The following is a 19063-nucleotide window of genomic DNA, read 5'->3' on the forward strand; positions in this document are numbered from 1 at the left end:
ATAAATTTTTAAAAATCTAAATTTAAAATAACTTTATAAAATTATATGTAGTTAACTAAGGCATGTGGGTGGAAATCACAGTAGTCACCTACCATGTTTCCCAACATGCTTTTGTGCTGAAGTGAGTAGGTGCATATTTTCTCCAGGCTCCAGAGGGAACCTTTAACACATCAAGAAGCTTGAAATACCTTCACTGAATTTTTAAAATTTTTTTATTATTCAGGGTTACGTAAGTCCATTTCCATTCAGGTATATAAGGTATTCCCTCTTCTCCCCATTCCCTTTGTTCCTTAGCAGTTCTATTTCTACATTCTTAGCACCAGTACATATTGTGATATACATATAACATCTAGGCCCTCAAAGCAGAGAAAACACATTAAAACAGTATTTTTGATAAGAGAAAAAATGGCTATCACTAGATTGGGCTCAGGTTAACAAATTCTATTGGTTTTGAGATTAACACTAGCACGAATTTACTATTTTAGTGTGTTGCTGAACACAATACTAGGAGCGCTACGAATGCAGAGATGGAGTTGTAAAAGAAATGCACACTCCCATAAAACCTGACAAATCATTCAGTTCACATGCTAGGCTCTGTAAGTTACCCTGTAATTAAGTCTCATACCTTCACTTCAAAAACAGAAACATGGACAAGACCTGCCAAAAGTCACACAAAGGAGAGATACAAGGCAAGGACTTCAAAAACCACCTTTCTAGCTGGGTTTGGTGGCACACAGTTCTAATCCCAGCACTTGGGAAGCAGGGGAAGATGGATCTCTGTGAGTTTAAGGCTACCCTGGTCTACTAAGAGTTCTAGGACAGCCAGGACTACACAGAGAAACCCTGTCTCAAAAAACAAACAAACAAAACCACCTTTCTGACTTCTGCACAGTTCCTCCCAACATTTTAAAGCCAGTAATATCTGGGATTTGATTATTTACTATGTTATATTCCTCCTGTGAAGGCAGGAAAATAAGCTGCCAGCCAATGCCCTATTTGAGAACCTGATCCTACATGACCAAAAACATGCAAGTACCTCTTTGAAAATGAGGATCCCTCCTTGCCACAGCTTTAAGCAATGGAAAGTGGAAGGTGATACCAGGTTCCCAAGACACTAATTGGGATGGTAATAAGACAGGTATTCATAATTACAGCAAAAACTACAAAGGATATGCAACTTTTGCTAAGTAGCAAAAGCATTTGAAAATAAGAAACCAATTCTTAATGACTTTTTATTTAATTAGTTGTCAGTCATCTGGCTACGTATGACAGCATGGCCATTGCTTGAAAGTCCAGTCTCCTGCTTTCCTGGCTCCTGTGCACTCTAGTCCCTTTCAACCCATTCTAGACAGCCTATGTCCTCCAGAAACGGCTCACACAAGCTGTCCCTACCTCTGGCTTCTGGATTCAGTCAAACTAATGGAAAACACCTAGAGAAATGTCACCAAGCAGAAAGATAGAAATCAACTCCCTCACCCCCACCCCCAAACACAATCCAAGGCAGTATAAGATCAACCCCACCACCACCACCACAGCTTTCCTGCCTCCCAAACCTGCCTTCCTCTAGGGCCTGGGTAGGAACTACTATATTCTGGGTGCCCTGCTGATCCTTTAAGCCCACTCCCTAAATAAACATTCATTAAATGATTATCAGTTAAGACCTTCTCAGTGTGCTCCTGTCTTGCTTGAACTTGAGTTTTTTTCAGATGCTGAGCCAGCATCGTGGTATTATCTTGCAATCTCCACTGATGCAACATGAGAGCAGGTTTTTGTACCAATCACTCTTCCAAACTTCTCCATTATGCAAGCAGGCAGAAGGTGTTTTATGCTTAAACAGTATCAAAAATATGCATAACACTGAATCTTGAATGTGCAAACATCTTCCTGCAGGCCATGTGGGAACAGAAGCTGGTTCATAAACACAGACAACTGCTTCCCATTCTGAGGAGAGTAATAGAACCAGGCTGTCTTACACCATAACCAAAACCAGCACGGCAGGCAGGCAGGCAGGCAGGGAAAGGAGGGGGGAGGGAGGGGGGGGAGGGGAGGGAGGGGAGGGAGGGGAGGGGGGAGAGGAGGGGGGGGAGGGAGGGGGGGAGGGAGGGAGGGGGGAGGGAGGGAGGGAGGAGGGAGGGAAGGCCCAAAAACTACAGATCCTAACATCAGACATACTCAAGAGCCAACCTGGAATTAATTCCAACTGAGAAACTATTAGGACAATCTGACCACCACTAAGAGAATAGCTATAGCAAATTAAAACACAACTGATTTAAGAGTCTATGACTTAAAATTATTCTAAAACAATGCTCAGGAGTGGAAGATGTTACAGGTAATTACTCTGGAAATGGGGAAATGAATATCTCCTGTCTGTCTGTGTCTTGGAAGAACTTCCTAGTTAATAGACACATTACAGAAACCAAACCACTGTGACTACTTCAAGTTCTCCAGAACTTAAAAGTACATGACAGACACAAGAGACTTCCACGTATCTTTACTAAGACCTCAATGCAAGCAATCTCTACACCTGTATTCATTTACATAACATAAGGAGTTATACTATCTAAAAATAAGCAGTCAAGCAGAAATCGTTGGACATATAGTGTTTTGTTTCTTTCACAAGGAACTAAAGACTTCAGTTTTGATAAATGGCCTCCAAAGGCCATGACTCAGGTAAAGACATGGTCTCTTGAAAGAACAATTCTCTTTCAGCCATTTTCGGATTCCTCTGTTGAAAATTCTCTATTTAGTTCTGCACCCCACTTTTTAATTTCATTGTTTGGTGTTTTGGTGACAGCTTCTTGAGTTCATTGTATATTTTGGAGATCAGCCCTCTGTCAGATGTGGGGTTGGTGAAGATCTTTTCCCATTCTGTGGGCTGTCGTTTTGTCTTACTGACTGAGTCCTTTGCCTTACAGAAGCTTCTCAGTTTCAGGAGGTCCCATTTATTAATTGAAGATCTCAATGTCTGTGTTACTGGTGTGATGTTCAGGAAGCAGTATCCTGTGCCAATTCGTTCAAGGGTATCTCCCACTTTCTCTACTAGAAGATTCAGTGTGGCTGGATTTATGGTGAGATCTTTGATCCATTTGCACTTAAGTTTTGTGAATGGTGACAGATATGGACCTATCTGCAATCTTCTGCATGTCCAAATCCAGTTGTGCCAGCACCATTTGTTGAAGATGCTATCTTTCTTCCATTGTATAGATTTAGCATCTTTGTCAAAAATAAGGTGTTCATAGGTGTGTGGGTTAATATCAGGGTATTCAATTCTATTCCAGTGGGCTATCTATCTATTTTTGTGCCAATACCAAGCTGTTTTCAGAACTATGGCTGTATAATAGAGCTTGAAGTCAGGGATGGTGATGCCACCAGAAGATCCTTTATTGTACAGCATTGTTTTGGCTATCATGGGTTTTTTTGTTTTTCCATATGAAGTTGAGTATTGTTCTTTCAAGGTCTGTGAAGAACTGTATTGGGATTTTGATGGGGATTGTGTTGACTCTGTAGATTACTTTTGGCAAGTTTGCCATTTTTACTATGTTGATTCTACCTACCCAAGAGCATGGGAGATCTTTCCATTTTCTGGTATCTTCTTTAATTTCTTTCTTTAAAGACTCAAAGTTCCTACTGTACAAGTCTGAAATGGCTGAAAGACACTTAAGAAAGTGCTCAAAATCCATGGCCATCATAGAAATGCAAATCAAAACAACTGAGATACCATCTTACTCCTGTCAGAATGGCTAAAATAAAAAAAAAACAATGACAGTTTATGCTGAAGATGATGTGGAGAAAGGGGAACACTCCTCCACTGCTTGTGGGAGTGCCAACTTATACAGCCACTTTGGAAATCCCGAATGGCAGTTCCTCGGGAAAATGGGAATCAGTCTACCACAAGATGCAGCAATTCCAATCTTAGGCATATACCCAAAAGAAGTACATTCATACAATAAGGACATCTGTTCAACGATGTTCATCACAGCACTATTTGTAATAACCAGAACCTCGAAGCAGCCTAGATGCCCCTCAACTGAAGAATGGATGGAGAAGATGTGGTACATTTACACAATGGAGTACAACTCAGCAGAAAAAAACAATGGAATCTTGAAATTTGCAGGCAAAGGATGGAACTAGAAGAAACCATCCTGAGTGAGGTAACCCAGTCAAAAAAGACAAACATGGTATGTACTCACTCATATATGGATTTTAGACCTAGAGCAAAGGAGTAGTAGCTTACAATCCACACCACCAGAGAAGCAGGGAAACAAAGAGGACCCTAAGAGAGACACATGGTCCCCTGGAGAAGGGGAAAGGGACAAGATCTTCTGAGCTAATTGGGAGCATGGGGAGGGAGGAAGGGAGAGGGAGTTAGAAGAAAGGGAAGGGGAGAAGAGGAGGGGAGATGAGGACATGAGAGAGCAGAAAGATCATTTAGGGGAAGAATAGAAGAAAGCAAGAAAAGGGATACCATCATAGAGGGAGCCACTATAGGTTTAAAGAGAAATCAGGCACTAAGGAAATGTCCAGAGATCTACAATGTTGACCCAACTAACAATATAAGCAATAGTGGAGAGGCTACCTTAAATGCCCTTCTCCGATAATGAGATTGATGACTACCTTATATGCCATCCTAGAGCTTTCATCCAGTAGCTGATGGAAGCAGAAGGAGACACCCAAAGCTAAACACTGAGCTGAACTGTAGAATCAGTTGCAGAGAGGAATGATGAGCAAAGGGGTCAAGACCAGGCTGGTGAAACCCACAGAAACAGCTGACCTGAACAAGGGGGAGCTCATGGACCCCAGACTGATAGCTGGGAAACCAGCATAAGACTGATCCAGACCCCCTGAACAAGGATGTCAGTTTGGAGATCTGGTTAATCTATGGGGCCTCTGGTAGTGCACCAGTATTTACCCTTAGTACACAAATGGACTTTGGGAGCCCAATCCACACAGGGGGATACTCTCTCAGCCTAGACACATGGTAGAGAGTCTAGACCCTGTTCCAAATGCTATGACAGACTTTGAGGATCCCCCATGGAAGGCCTCACCCTCCCTGGGGAGCAGAAAGGGGATGGAATAGGGGGTCAGTGAGGGACAGGGGAGGAGGGGAGGGAGAGAACTGGGATTGACAGTAAAAGAAGCTTGTTTCTAATTTAAAAAAAAAAAATTTAAAAAAGGAAGAAAAAAAAGGCATGGTCTCCAGGGTGGCACTGGTATAAATAGGGAGACAGGGCCTAGTAAGAGGTTCCAGGAAGATTCTCAGGGGATGGTGAGACGTGGGTATGATCCTGGTTCAGAGTATGAGTGGTTTTACTTGGCATACGCCTCCACCGTGATGTGTTTCCTCATCAGAAGCCCAAAGCTAATGAGCTACTCCATCATTAACTAGAGCCTCCTAAACTAGGAGCCAAAACACACAACTTATGTTAACTGTCCAAGCACTTCACTGTAGTAACAGAAAACACAAACAGAAAGAGCCAACACTTTAAAATACAGACCTTTATCTGAATATAATTTCAAACCACAGGAAAGTAGTCATGTACCTGCCTATATGAGAATACACTGACACAGGCACAAATACAAACATAAGAGGTAATAGGAAAAATTGATCATTAGCTAGGCATGAATAAACAAGGATCTTTCTTAGACTTGATGCAGGTCTATGTGTAAACACTCTGTATTTTAAGAAATAGTCAAGTGTTTTCAGGTGAAACTACATCTGATTTGAGGGGTTTGCAGATTGTACAGATAAAAACTGATAATCACTCAAGTTGGATGACAGTACATTAGGTTCAATGTGCTATATTATACTTTCACATGTGCCTGAAAGTCTGAATAAAAAGGTAAATATCAACTAGTGTAATCAATTTGAGGCAACTGTACTCTGTTAAAAACTTAACTTTGTCAAAACCATGTAATACATACATACCTCCCCTGTTGTAGAATATTATTTTAAGGTGTGTTGTATTTATTTATGCTCTGGAATATTTGTTTAATGATGTAAAGATGTGTTGCTTTTGTTTATGCTACATTTGTTTAACTCTTATGAAGCTGTGATTCTTTGCCTATCTAAAACACCTGATGGTCTAATAAAGAGCTAAACAGCCAATATTGAGGCAAGAGAAAGGCAGGAAGAGGGCATAAACAGGAGAAGAAATTTGAGAAGGGAGAAGGAACAAAATATAACAAGGAGAAGAGGGACAGCCACCTAGCCCCCAGCCAGCCATGGTCTAAGAGTGAAAGCAAGATACACAGAAGTAAGAAAAGAAGCCAGGCAGTGGTGGCGCACACCTTTAATCCTAGCACTTGGGAGTTAGAAGCAAGCAGATCTCTGAGTTCCAACCAACCTGGTCTAAAGATCAACTTCCAGGACAGCCAGGGAAAAACAAGCCAAGCTAAGGCTGGGCATTTATAAGTAACAATAAGTCTCTGTGTAATTATTTGGGAGCTGGGTGGCAGACCCCCCAAAAGAACAAAGAGCTAAGAGCCAAAAAAGTCAGAATAAAGAAACAAGCAACAACACTCCCCCTTCCATCCATACAAATAAGATACATCTCTTTCACACACACCCTAACAGTCCTTTCTCTAGAATCCTGACTGATACACTGAATAAGTCAGGAAAGGCTAATCAAACTTATGTTGACCATCGAAGACTCCACTGTAAACCATTCTGTAAACTTCTTTAGGCACTTGTTCTTAAAAAATCAGTATGAGACCATAGTATATTTTTTGTTGTTGTTCATTCACCTCAGCACCTGATACAGCCAGGCTGTGTACCTTCAGTCCTCTAAAAGCAGAGTTTCCCCCTTAGAGGCACCCGCCACACTGAGCTGACATCAGCCATCACCAACTGTTTTCCACTGTGTGTGCAAGTGTGGACTACTAAGCGGGTAAGTTCACCTTACACAACTAGTTAGAGAAACGAAATTAAATCAGTACATATTAAAATGGCAAAAAGTTTAAAGTCTCAATAACTACTGGATAGGTAGGATATACAGCAAAAGATTCTGTGGCATCCATATGGTTGTGGTGCTATTCAATGAACAGAGAGAAAGCAAACTCATGTTCCACACAGCTACCTACAACACAAGCTTGGACCAGGCCCTAGTGAGGCCTGAAGAAACCTCCCATCAGCCCAACAGGGAGGCTGATGTAGGAGGACACCAAAGGGCCCCCACGCTCACTATCTTTGGTAAATAAAGATCTCTGTATCCAGCAGAGGATCATAGACATCACACTGATACCCCAGGGAAGCCCAAGTGTGCACACACCTGTCCCAGTCCTCATCTGCAGCTCTTCTTCTCCAGGACCGTTCTGCGCCAGGCTTGTCAAACTGGTCAAAGTCGTCATCTGTGGAGAAGAGTCCATTCAAGTCAGTTTTGTTAAATCAAGACAAACAAAGGCAATTAAATCAACCAGGATACCAACTTCCTTGGGAACCCAGCTTAACCCTCCAGATACAAAGTTCCACAAATAGCTATCATAAATCCTCAGCGAAGCTGAAGCTTCTTTTTTTTTAATAAAATAAAAGCAATCAAAAAATTTATGGAATACTAGGTATGAAAAATCAGTAAGAACAGCATTTTTTTAATTATATATATATATATATATATATATATATATATTTTTTTTTTTTTTTAACTACACAAAGGGGATAGGTGTTTTGTTAAAAATTAGGGACTCCTTCCTAAGTCGGGCATTGGTGGCACACACCTTTAATCCTAGCACTCGGGAGGCAGAGGCAGGTGGATCTCTGTGAGTTCAAGGCCAGCCTGGTCTACAGAGTGTGTTCCAGGATAGGCTCCACAGCTACACAGAGAAACCCTGTCATAAAAAAAAAAAAAAAAAAAAAAAAAAAAAAAAGACCTCCTGTAATAATTTTTCAGCCTTCACATTTTTCTAAGTAACAGAAATATAATGTAAGCTACATAAAATTTTTCTATTTATTGATCACATTTTATTAAAAAAAGTAAAAAAAAAAGTCAAACCTAAAGGGACAAAAATTTTGGGGGGACAGTGGTGGTGTACGCATTTAATCCCAGAACTCGGGAGGCAGAGGCAGACGGATCTCTGTGAATTCTACACCAGCCTGGTCTACAGAGGCAGTCCCAGGACAGGCTCCAAAGCTACACAGAGAAACCTTGTCTCAAAAACCCAACAAAAAAAATTTAACTGTATTGTTTTTAACTTGGTATATCCAAAGTTTGCCCACTAAGGCATAAATCAGAACAGAAGGCAGCAGTGGGTGTTTTGCTTCATATGAAGTCTTAAGTGCATATTACACACACACACACATACACACACACACACACACACACACACACACACACACACACACACACACACACACAGCACAGCTCACATATCAACACTGAGGTATCTCAGAAAAGCATCAGAAATACAGCCTCCCTTTTTTTTTTTTGTAAAATCAATCTATTATTTAACTCACAAATTTGCTGGAAGTTTAAATTTGACAGTAAGTTTTTTATAATAGGAGAGAAACCTGATAGTTATTTTGTGAGGAAACACTAAGAACTGAATTAGTTTTCACGTGACATGTTGGGTTGGGTGAGAGGACATTGCAAAGAAAGAGGCAGCAGTTGGTTTGTTCAGAGAGTCCACCCAGGCCCAGAACACTTGGGTGACACAAATTCCTATTGCCTAGGGCACTTCTCTAGCTCAGACTGGAAAATTAACCACTAAGGTTCTAACAAAACCATCAATCATATCAACCTTTACCCAGACTGGACTCCTGATAAATAAAAAACGTTTTAGCTGGGTGTAGTGGTGCACACTTTTAATCCCAGGATTTGGGAGGCAGAGGCAAGTAGTTCTCTATGAGTCTACATAGTTCAAGTTCCAGAACAGCCAAGGCTATAATAGTAAGACCCTGTCTTGAAAAAAACCAAAGCCAAAATAAACAAAACCTGATTTTAAAAAGTGACTATATAAAGTCACTGAGAAGAATCTAAGGACAAGTACCAAATGGAAAGACATATTATAGAAATTCACTGTGTGTTTGTTCAAAGCTGCAGCAGCAAAAGACCCCCAAAACCACCGAGCTCGTTGTTCCTGGTTCTCTCACTAAGGGCTAGAACCTCTGGTATCTTTCATCCCACCCCCAACCTACCTGCTGCTGAGGCTCAGCTGTAGGGGCCTATCAGGGGAAGGAACCCTTCTCCCACACCAAGACCCACTTGTGGGACACTTAGCCCAGATATCCCTGCTGAAGAGGGAAACAGAAGCTTCACAGCTGGGGGATGACAGGCAGTCAGCAAAGGAATCAACAAGCACATAACAGTAAGAAACCTAGAGAGAAGTAGTAGGGAAACCAGCACCCACAGCCACTCCAAGGTATTGCCTCAAATGCCCATTTCCAGGAAGAAAAGAAAGCGGGGAGGGTTGCTACAAGCCAGTGTTGGGTAGCAGTTTCCTCAAGACTGAAATAGTCCATCCTGCAGGGAAAATCCTTAAGCCAAAGGTAAGTAACTCAAAATTGCTTCAGAAAGTCTCTACAACTGATCAGATTCACAGCCCCTCCCTCTCAGGAGTAAACAACAAAGACTGCTGAGAGTCACTCTCAGGCTTCAAAGTCAAATTGCAAAGATTCTCAGACCAGCCAAGCTGAAAAGAATCTTGAAATCACACCAGACCAGATACCCAGAAAAGGTTTAGACCAACACTTTCCAACATACGGAGCTGCCTGAAGGCTGTGAGCTCCAGGTGTTCAGCTTTTGTGGGCTATCACCCAGGATGGGTGGGGTGGGCTTTAGTGAAAAAGCTGTCTATTGAATCATGTCTGCTCCTATAAGAAACTTCTCATTCATATCCCTGTAAGTAAACATATCCCCATTAAACTCAGTTGTTCACCAAACTGGATTTTGGTGGTATCCGTACTTTGATCTGTTGTGATTTTCTTTTCTGAGGTAAATAGGCGTGTGTGTGTGTGTGTGTGTGTGTGTGTGTGTGTGTGTGTGTGTGTGAGAGAGAGAGAGAGAGAGAGAGAGAGAGAGAGAGAGAGAGAGAGAGAATTTTTCCTCTCTCCAGGGAAAGTCTTATGGCACAGCAGACATATAACCCTTCATACATGGGATGGGAGCAAGCAGGCAGCAGAAACTACTTATGAGAGGTTCATAAAACATTTAAGTAGCTATCACAGATATTTATGTTCAACTAGAAGGAAGCAATGCCACAGCAAATAAATCTTGAAATTAAAAATAACAGGAGGGCTGGCAAGATGGCTCAGCAGGGGTAAAGGTCCTTGTCAATGGGCCTGAAGACCAGAGTTCAAGGCCCCAGAAGCCACAAAAAGGTGGAGGGGAGAAAAAAAATTTTGCAAGTTGTTCTCTGACCTGCGTGCTTGCAGGTGCATACACTGCAGAAACCAGGCATGGTAACTCACATGTAACACTAGCACTCACTTAGGAAGCTGAGGCAGGTAGACTGCAGTAAATGAGATCAGCCCAAGATATAGGACAGCCAGGGTTACAGTGTGAGACTCTGCCTCAAACAAACAAAATCCATTTACAACAGTCATAAAAGCAGATTCAAGCTGGTAAAATAAAGAGTAACATTAAATGACCACTACTGCAGAAAATCTGGACCATCACTATCTCATGAATATAAACACAAAAGACATACCAGAAGAAGGGTACAAAGGATCAGAGTACAAAAATATCTGAAGACATGGCTAGAAACTTCCCAAATTTTATTTATTTATTTGTTTATTTTTAGAAAATGGGCCTTCATATCTAGAAAAGCACAACAAATTTAATTTACAACACAATAAAGAGACACACAGACCAGTTAAAATGTCCCAAAGCCAAAGGCAAGGAGAAAATCTGGAGAGCAGGAGGAGAGGCCTCATCACTACAAGGTAACCTAGAAATACGGCTGAACCAGGAGCTGGGGCTGCAGTGGGATAACAGAATTTGGAATGCCTTATATCCTATAAAACTACGATTCACAGAGATGAAAACAACATGCACAGAAAACCACAAACAAGATCTCTGTGGCTAACAGATCCACAATAACTGAATCATTTCCTCCCAAAAGATTTGTGAAAATTACCCTGTTACTGTTTTTTGGGGGGTGGAGGGGGAAATAAGATGGAAATGATTTCAAGTTGAGATAATACTGGACATTAAGAGGACACTAAATCAATGGTTGGTATCCTTTTGAGAAAAAGGAGATTTGGGGATAAGACACACAGAAGGACCATGTAAGAACAGTGACACTTCTAAACAAGCACCACCAAGAACTTAAAGGGTACCCAGATCTCCTAGGAACCTTCCAGTCTCCTGACTGTAAATCAGTTTCCACTTTGTGCTATTTAGACATGCAGATTTATGCCTTGCATCGGAATCCGGGGGTATTTATCCTTGTCTGACATTCCCTGTGCTCGCCTGGATATGTGCATGTGTTTAGGTATACACTTCATGGTAACCCACAGATCCTTCAGGTCTGCCCGTCCCCCACTTCTCCATTAAAAGGATATTCTCACATAACTCCACATTTGCTCAATCTCCTATTGAACTGTCTAGAGATTATTTCAGAGATTATACTTTTTAGTTCTAGAATTGTCCCTTGCTTCCTCTTTGTAATTTATCTTTACTGCTCTGTCGTATTTTCTGAGCATGTTGTCCTCCAGAATTCTTTTAGTGTATGCTTGTTCATTTATTTTGGTTTCTTCTTTTGTGGCCCAAGGTTTCTTAAAGAAATTTGAGTGTTTAAGACAGTTACTTCAAAGTGTTTCTGGGCCTTTAGTGGGGAGTTTCTATTTCTTTTCCTCCTGTGAGTAGTTCATAGTTTCCTGGATTCTTTGTACTTCATTTAAAACTATGTATCTTAAATACTGCAATAGAGTAACAATTGATCTCCCCCATAACCATGGTTGCTCATTACTCATGAAGACTGTTGTCCATTAAACAACTTCCAAACCATTTCTGCAAAGACTATTTATTCTATCCTTTCTTTGAGTACTGAAATTCCTATCTACCCAGTGACCCAGAGTTATCTTTAAATACCTTAATACAAGGGAAATGAAAATTCACCAACAATGCATGGCCATGATAAAAAATAAATAAACAAAGTGAATCTGAATCAATACTCTGCAAAAGCACAAAAAAAAAAATCTTTGTTCTTGGGCTAGGCAAAGATCCTTATATGTAACAGTAAAACCAAACCCACTGGAAGATCTGACAAACTGGACACCATCAGAACCCGCAGCATCTTATCCCCGCAAAGGCGCAGTCCAGCAAATGAAAATAAGCCAACCAAAGCTCTTTCTTTCCCTATGAACTATTCCACTAAACTGTAGAACCTGAGCCTGCCCAAGCATGACAGTAGGTAGCCTGGATCTCATTTACTATCTTCTGCCGAAGCAGTGCTATATGTGGAATGGAGTCCTAACTCTGGGGTTGTCAGAACTAAAGGGGAAGTGCTGATGCTACAGAGTGACTGTTTAAATCAGTACAATTTACACATCAAACTATCTTTTAGTTTTACAAAGACCAACTGAGTGAGGAGTTAGTAAAGAGCCAGGGTATGCCACTCTCTCAGTTCACTGATGTGTCCACCATAAAGGGAATGACTATGATTGCATTTCTGGAAGGTTAAGAGTTGAAACTGAAAGTTCTAACTCCTTAAACACACATGGTTGGCTTTTCAAACAACCAGCTCCTATATCCCACAGCTATGGAAACCACTCTCCACTCATTTCATTAGCATAAAAAGAAAATAAATTCCAAGAGTTTTAAGAACTCTGTGCACAGGAACCAGAAACAAAGCCCAATATTTCCTTTCATCAGACAATTAGTGCCCATCAAAAATCTTAATCACTAGGAACTCAGAATGTGTCCTTACTTAGAAATAGCAAAGAATCTGCAAATATAATTAGTTCAGATAAACGTTATTTTTTATTAGAGTGGGCTCCAAAACCAATGACTGGTGTGACAATCCATTGTCATACACCTGAAAGAAACAATACAGGGCTTGAAGTTATTTGTGTATCAGTACTCACAATAGTGTCACTATAGATAACAAAAGGTGAAAACTCAAGTACAGTCAGAGAAAATGATTTGTTTGCCTTCTTAATGTGTTTTATACTCACAATAGATGATTGTGTAATTATTTGAAAGGGAGAAAACTCTGCAACTGGGGAGCTGGCTCAGTGGATAAAGTACTTGGCCATGCAAGCATGAGGACCTGAGTTTGGATGCTCAACATCCTGTTAAGAGTCCTAGAGCTTGACTGCCAGCCAGTCCAGTCAATTAGAAAGCTCCAAATTCAATTAAGAGCCTCTGTCCCACATAAATAAGGTGGAGAGTGACTATGGCATTGACATCAACCCCCAGCCTCCACACATGTGTATACATGTGCACACACTGGGAGGGAAGGGAACTCCGTAGTGTGCTATAACATGGATACCGTGAAGGCATTGTATTTAGTGGAATAATTATAGCTCAAAATCTTTAGAAAAACACGTTTAAGTGTCCTGAAACCTGTTTCTGTTCTTATATTTTCCTACTCCTCTTCCATTTCTTCAGGTTACAGATAAATTCTTTTTAAAGTTCCAGTTTGTATCAGTAATGCCAGTTTATACCAGTCATGAAGAACACAAATGAGGAAGACAACTTGCCTGAGTCCAGATGTTAAGGAACAGGGAGTGCCCAATAAAACAAATGGGGGACACCATATTCCCTGTTTCAATGCTCTTAACTCTAAATCCTGCACTAGCAAGTTTCTTCTAACAAGGGACCACGCTTCCTCCTCAGTAAACTTGAAGGCCCCTTGCTGGGTGATGAAAGTTTCTAGCATATGATAAATGGCACCTATAATGACTCGTCTCATCAACTCCTCCTTGTCTTCCAGACCCTTGGGTTAGCTTGAGGCAGGGGTCTAGTAATTGTAAATCTATGACTCAGCAAACTTTGGCCATGAGACAAGTAGCAGCTGATACATGTTTATTTAAATTTAGCAATAGTCCATTCAAGTAAGCAAACATTTACTGGAAGACAGCACTATGGTCCAGGACAGCAGTTCAGTAACAAGGCCAGAGCTGATCTGTAACCACACAACCTCAACCTAGAAAGTGCCCTTTAACTTACATGCTCACAGGATCACCTTCCAAGGTGGTCATGTAAACAAGATACTTCCATATCTGCAAAATTATACTTAAGGACTGGGAAGAGGTCTCAGTTGATGAAGTATCTGCCACACAAGCATAAAGACTTTGTTCAGATCCCCAAAACACCCACTATAAGCAGAAGCTTTTGAATCTGTAACCTCAGAGCTAGGGCATAGGAGGAGATAGAGGGGGGAATCCCTCAAGCTCACGGCCAGCCAGACTAGCTCAATCAAATGGATGAGTTCCATGTTCAGTGAGAGTCTGTCTCAAAAAAAGTGGTGAGTGATACATGAACCACTGTCGTCCACACACATGCGCACAGGTATACACACTCACACACACACACATACAACACAACTGGGGAAGTGACCAACACACCTTATAGTCACTATAAAATTCTTTTAACTTGCTAGAGACAGTGGAACAGAACCTGCCTGGCCACTGAGCCAACATTAAACTGATTAAAACTACAAAGTGTCAGAAATCAACTTTCCCTGAAAAATAAAATAAAATTTAAAAAACTTGTAAACAAAACACTTAAGGGAGCTTGAAAAAGAAACAGCTACTAAGCAGCAAAATGAAGTACTGTGAATTCTCTCCTAAGCTTCACAGTGCCTGTTCACACCCCAAAGCATCTGACTGTGCATTGAGACTTGCCCATTGGATCTCTGGGGTAAACTAAGAGACTGCCTTCGTTGTACCCTCTTGGAGTTCAGAGCTAAAGGAGCAATCTAGGCAGTAGTAGTCCAAAGCAACTATGGCCAACCTGTAGACAAAAGAAACTATCCACCCACCAAAAAGCCTGGAAAAGAGGAGGCTGAGGATGAGGAGAGGGTTTTGAAGAGCACTGGGGAATTGGGACTCAAGAGCACCTCATGTATGTCCAGGTCTAGATACACTCTCAGAAAACACCTGAGAGGACCCAAATTTACATCTCTGACTGCTGATTGGGCTCTGGGTAAGCAGGAGGTAGAGCAAGGCAGAGTTATAGATGACCTAATGAACACTGAAGTATTTCAGCTACAGCCAATTTACAAAAGCAGGATGTGCTTTTTTATATTATTTTGTGACTCCGGGAATATAAAAGAAATGTCAATTCCATGGCTAAGCACTAAGATGACAGGTGGAGACTTAAGTAACTACACAAAATAAGCAGTCTCTGTGAAATCAGTTCAGAGAAGTTTTTTTGTTTGTTTGTTTTTGGGGGGGAGGTTTTCGAGACAGGGTTTCTCTGTGGCTTTGGAGACTGTCCTGGAACTAGCTCTTGTAGACCAGGCTGGTCTCAAACTCTCAGAGATCCGCCTGCCTCTGCCTCCTGAGTGCTGGGATTAAAGTCATGTGCCACGAACGCCCGGCCAGAGAAGTTATTTAAAAACCAAACAAATCACAAGTAATAAGCAGTCAGGGGAGTAGATATATCCTAAAAATTCCCCCAAATAACTACATCATAACATTCAAAATGACCAGTTTTTTGGGACCTCAGTCCCAAAACTGAGTCATAAAAAAGTACTGAAATTATACAATCAAGTAACTAAAGAAAAAAATAACTTAAAAAACTGAACAAAGACTAAGAGACCCTAACACCATCCAGAGTATCAGAACATGCACTGAAGAGTGAGACAAGACAAGGTGAGCAGGGTTTGAAGAAATGGCCCCAAATTAACAAATCTGACGAACCATAGGAGCCTACACACCCTAGGAACTCAGGAAGACCTCAAGAGAGCCACACCAACAATCGTATACATATAAAACTAAACTCTCTCAAAGCCAAAGAAGGTTCTGAAATCCCCAAGAAGTGACTCCTCACATACAATGAATGGATCCTTAACTATATTTCAGTCAATTTCTAATCAGAAACCAAAGAGCCTGGGATGCAATAAGATGAAATACTTAACATGCTGAAAGAAAAGTTAAAGACTGTAAGCCAAAAATTCTACATCTGATAAACTACCCTTCAAAAATTAATTAGGCTGAAGGGGCTGAAGAGATGGTTTAGCAGTTAAGAGTGTATTGCTCTTACAGAGAACTGGGATTTGATTCTCAGCACCTACAATGGGCAGCTTATGGCCACTTGTAAGTCATGCTCGGGGGATCCAACACCTCTGGCCTTCACAGGCACCTACAGTTACACACACACATAATTAGAAAATCTTAAAAATAGATAGGCATGGTGATACACACACTTTTAATCCCATCATCTGGAAGGCAGAAGCAGGCAGACCTCTGAATTCAAGAGACCAGCCAGCAAAAGCTACACAATACCACAATATGCTGTGTCTCTAGGAGGAAAAAGAAAAAAAAAAAAAAAACTAAAAATGTCCTAAGTTTATGTCTGAGAAACAAATCTGAAGAGCTGAAGAGCCTTTTTCACTTGCAGGCCTACACAGCAAGAACAAACACTAGAGTCCACTCCACTCCCCAATTTCTTTCTGACGAAGCTAAGATTTTTAAAAGGAGAGCTAAAGAGATGCCTCGGTGGTTACGGGCTGCTCTACCAGAAGACCCAGGTTCAGTGCCAGCATTTATACAGTGCCTCACAAGCATCTGTCTCTAACTCCAGTTCTAGGGAGTCTGATGACCAGGGCTTCTAAACTCACAAACGCATGCAAAACATCCCTAGATACAAAATAAAAATTAATCTTATAAAAGGTTTAAAAAATGTTGAGGATTAAGCTGTCACACACCACCTAACAATCAGCACACAGAAATGAATATATTCCAGACTTCCTGCCCAAAAGGAGTGACCAAAAACTGAGTTCTCTCTCAGCATCTCTCAGGCTAAGAACGTGCACTATCAACACTGCTTGATGAGCACATTTACAAATAGCTAGGCTGTTTCAGATTAGATGCTTAAGCTTAGTTTTTAAGTTTCCGTATTTATTGTGGGTACATGCCACCATACACGAGGAGGTCACAGAACAACTTGGAGTCAGTTCTCTCCTTCCACCAAGTGAGTTCGAGATGGAACTCATAGTGTCAGGGACGGCATCAAGTGCCTTTGCCCAATGACCCATCTTCATAACCCATTAAATTCATTTTGAGCCATATTTGGTACTGAAACATACATTAAGTCATAAACTGAGATATATGTAGTGGCACACCCCTTTAATCCCAGCATTTAAAGGCAGAGGCAGACAGATCTCTGTGAGTTCAAAGCCGGCCTGCTTTATATAGTGAGTTTCAGCACAGCCAGGGCTACACAAAGATACTGCCTCAAAAAACAAATGAAAAGTTGTCTGAGTCAAGGAACAACAAAATGTTGATAATTGTTGACAATGGTCTCATTATTGTACTATGTATGTCTGAAAATTCTTAATTCAATCTTTTTCTTCAGTAAGACTCACCCAAGAAACAAAATTTCACCAGCATAAATTTAAGCAAGGCACTCATCCTAACCCAGTTAATGAACTGTTTTATGAACTGTTAGGTCTTAACATACAAATCAGCTTGGAGGGTTTTTGCTAAAATTTATGTTCCAACTTTTCATTTTGATTTTGTATTTTATACTACAAAGCAAGCACTAGATCTTGAAATTTATTATTTGCTCTGCAGTGTGTGTCCTTAAAGGCCTACTTCTGCATTTATGCTAATCTTCAATATCCAGTAATCTCCTCACCAGCAAGACCCTCACGCTTCTCCCACCCTGACTGCGACAGCAAATCCCTTTCCAAAACTACCGTCCAATGCTAAGGGCATGCTGCCATCCTCTACTCTCACACCCACATACAATCCCACTTCTGGGGTTATTTTGGCCACCTAAAGATTCTATGAGTTTCTGGCTCCATTTTAGACAAGGAAAAATTCCAACATCATCACCACCCCACCACCTGAGCCCCTAAAACATCAACCACTTACAATACAAGAGATGATTTTAAACTGACAATTCTGGGATATTTAACGGATTGAGTTTAATAACGAAGTCAGATTAGGCCTCAATCAGGCTTTGTTGAAAGAGGGGCTCTCATTATGCAACCCAAGGTGTTCTCAAACTTGATTTCCCAAGTGCCAGGAATATAAGCCCATACCAGGTACACAACAGCCTTTTTAATGTAATGAAACAGAAATCTAAGAGCTTGGCACTTAAGACCCATTAGAACTAGCCATGAAATTTTTTGCAAGTACTATATCACAATGTCAATGTGAGCTGTAACTATAAAAAATCTGAAGCCGAGCATTGGTGGCACACACCTTTAACCCCAGCACTCGGGAGGCAGAGGCGGGCGGATCTCTGTGAGTTCGAGGCCAGCCTGGTCTCCAGAGCGAGTGCCAGGATAGGCTCCAAAGCTACACAGAGAAACCCTGTCTCGGAAGAAAACAAAAACAAAAACATCTGAAAGCCACTGTGCTAAATATGATAAACGGAGGTTTCAATCCTCCGTTTGCAATCTAGATATAAAGAAGGTATTACCTAAAATGTAAATTTATCTTATGTAATGATTTTGTTAGTTATATAGCAAACATATGGATCTGATGGACAAAAGTAAGGACACAGTATTATTTTTCCAAATCTACTAAGGAAACATTTCAATCTCTAATTCATTTGTTGAACACATACTCAGGCCACAAACGTTGAGTTACATGGCAATGCAGACAGACATCCTTGTTCTCATAGGTCTTAGAGGTTACTCAAAAGGTCAAATTAAGAAGGAAAAAGAAGCCAGGCATTGGTGGTGAACGCCTTTAATCCCAGCACTTGGAAGGCAGAGGTAGGTGGATCTCTGTGAGTTCGAGGTCTACAGATCAAGTTCCAGGACAGCCTCCAAAGCTACAGAGAAACCTTTGTCTCAAAAAAAAAAAAAAAAAAAAAAAAAGGAAAAAGAAAAAGAAAAGTATAGATTAAGATAAATGTTCAGGGGAAAACACGAGTGTTACTGTGTTACTGGACGGAGAGGAAGGAGGGCAGGAACAGTGCAGTACTGGCACATGGGAGTGAGGAGG

General features: G+C 41.0%; 1 protein-coding gene across 1 annotated transcript in view; it reads right to left on the reverse strand.

Moving 5' to 3' along the window:
- Positions 1 to 19063, reverse strand: part of Rbm33 (RNA binding motif protein 33) — a 108693-nt gene that overhangs the window by 80600 nt on the left and 9030 nt on the right. Inside the window, exon 3 of the mRNA XM_027428637.2 lies at positions 7269 to 7347. Coding sequence (XP_027284438.1) covers positions 7269 to 7347 — 79 coding nt within the window. The remainder of the gene's footprint in view (positions 1 to 7268; positions 7348 to 19063) is intronic.

This window comes from Cricetulus griseus, chromosome 8, assembly GCF_003668045.3.
Source record: "Cricetulus griseus strain 17A/GY chromosome 8, alternate assembly CriGri-PICRH-1.0, whole genome shotgun sequence".
Lineage (NCBI taxonomy): Eukaryota > Metazoa > Chordata > Mammalia > Rodentia > Cricetidae > Cricetulus > Cricetulus griseus.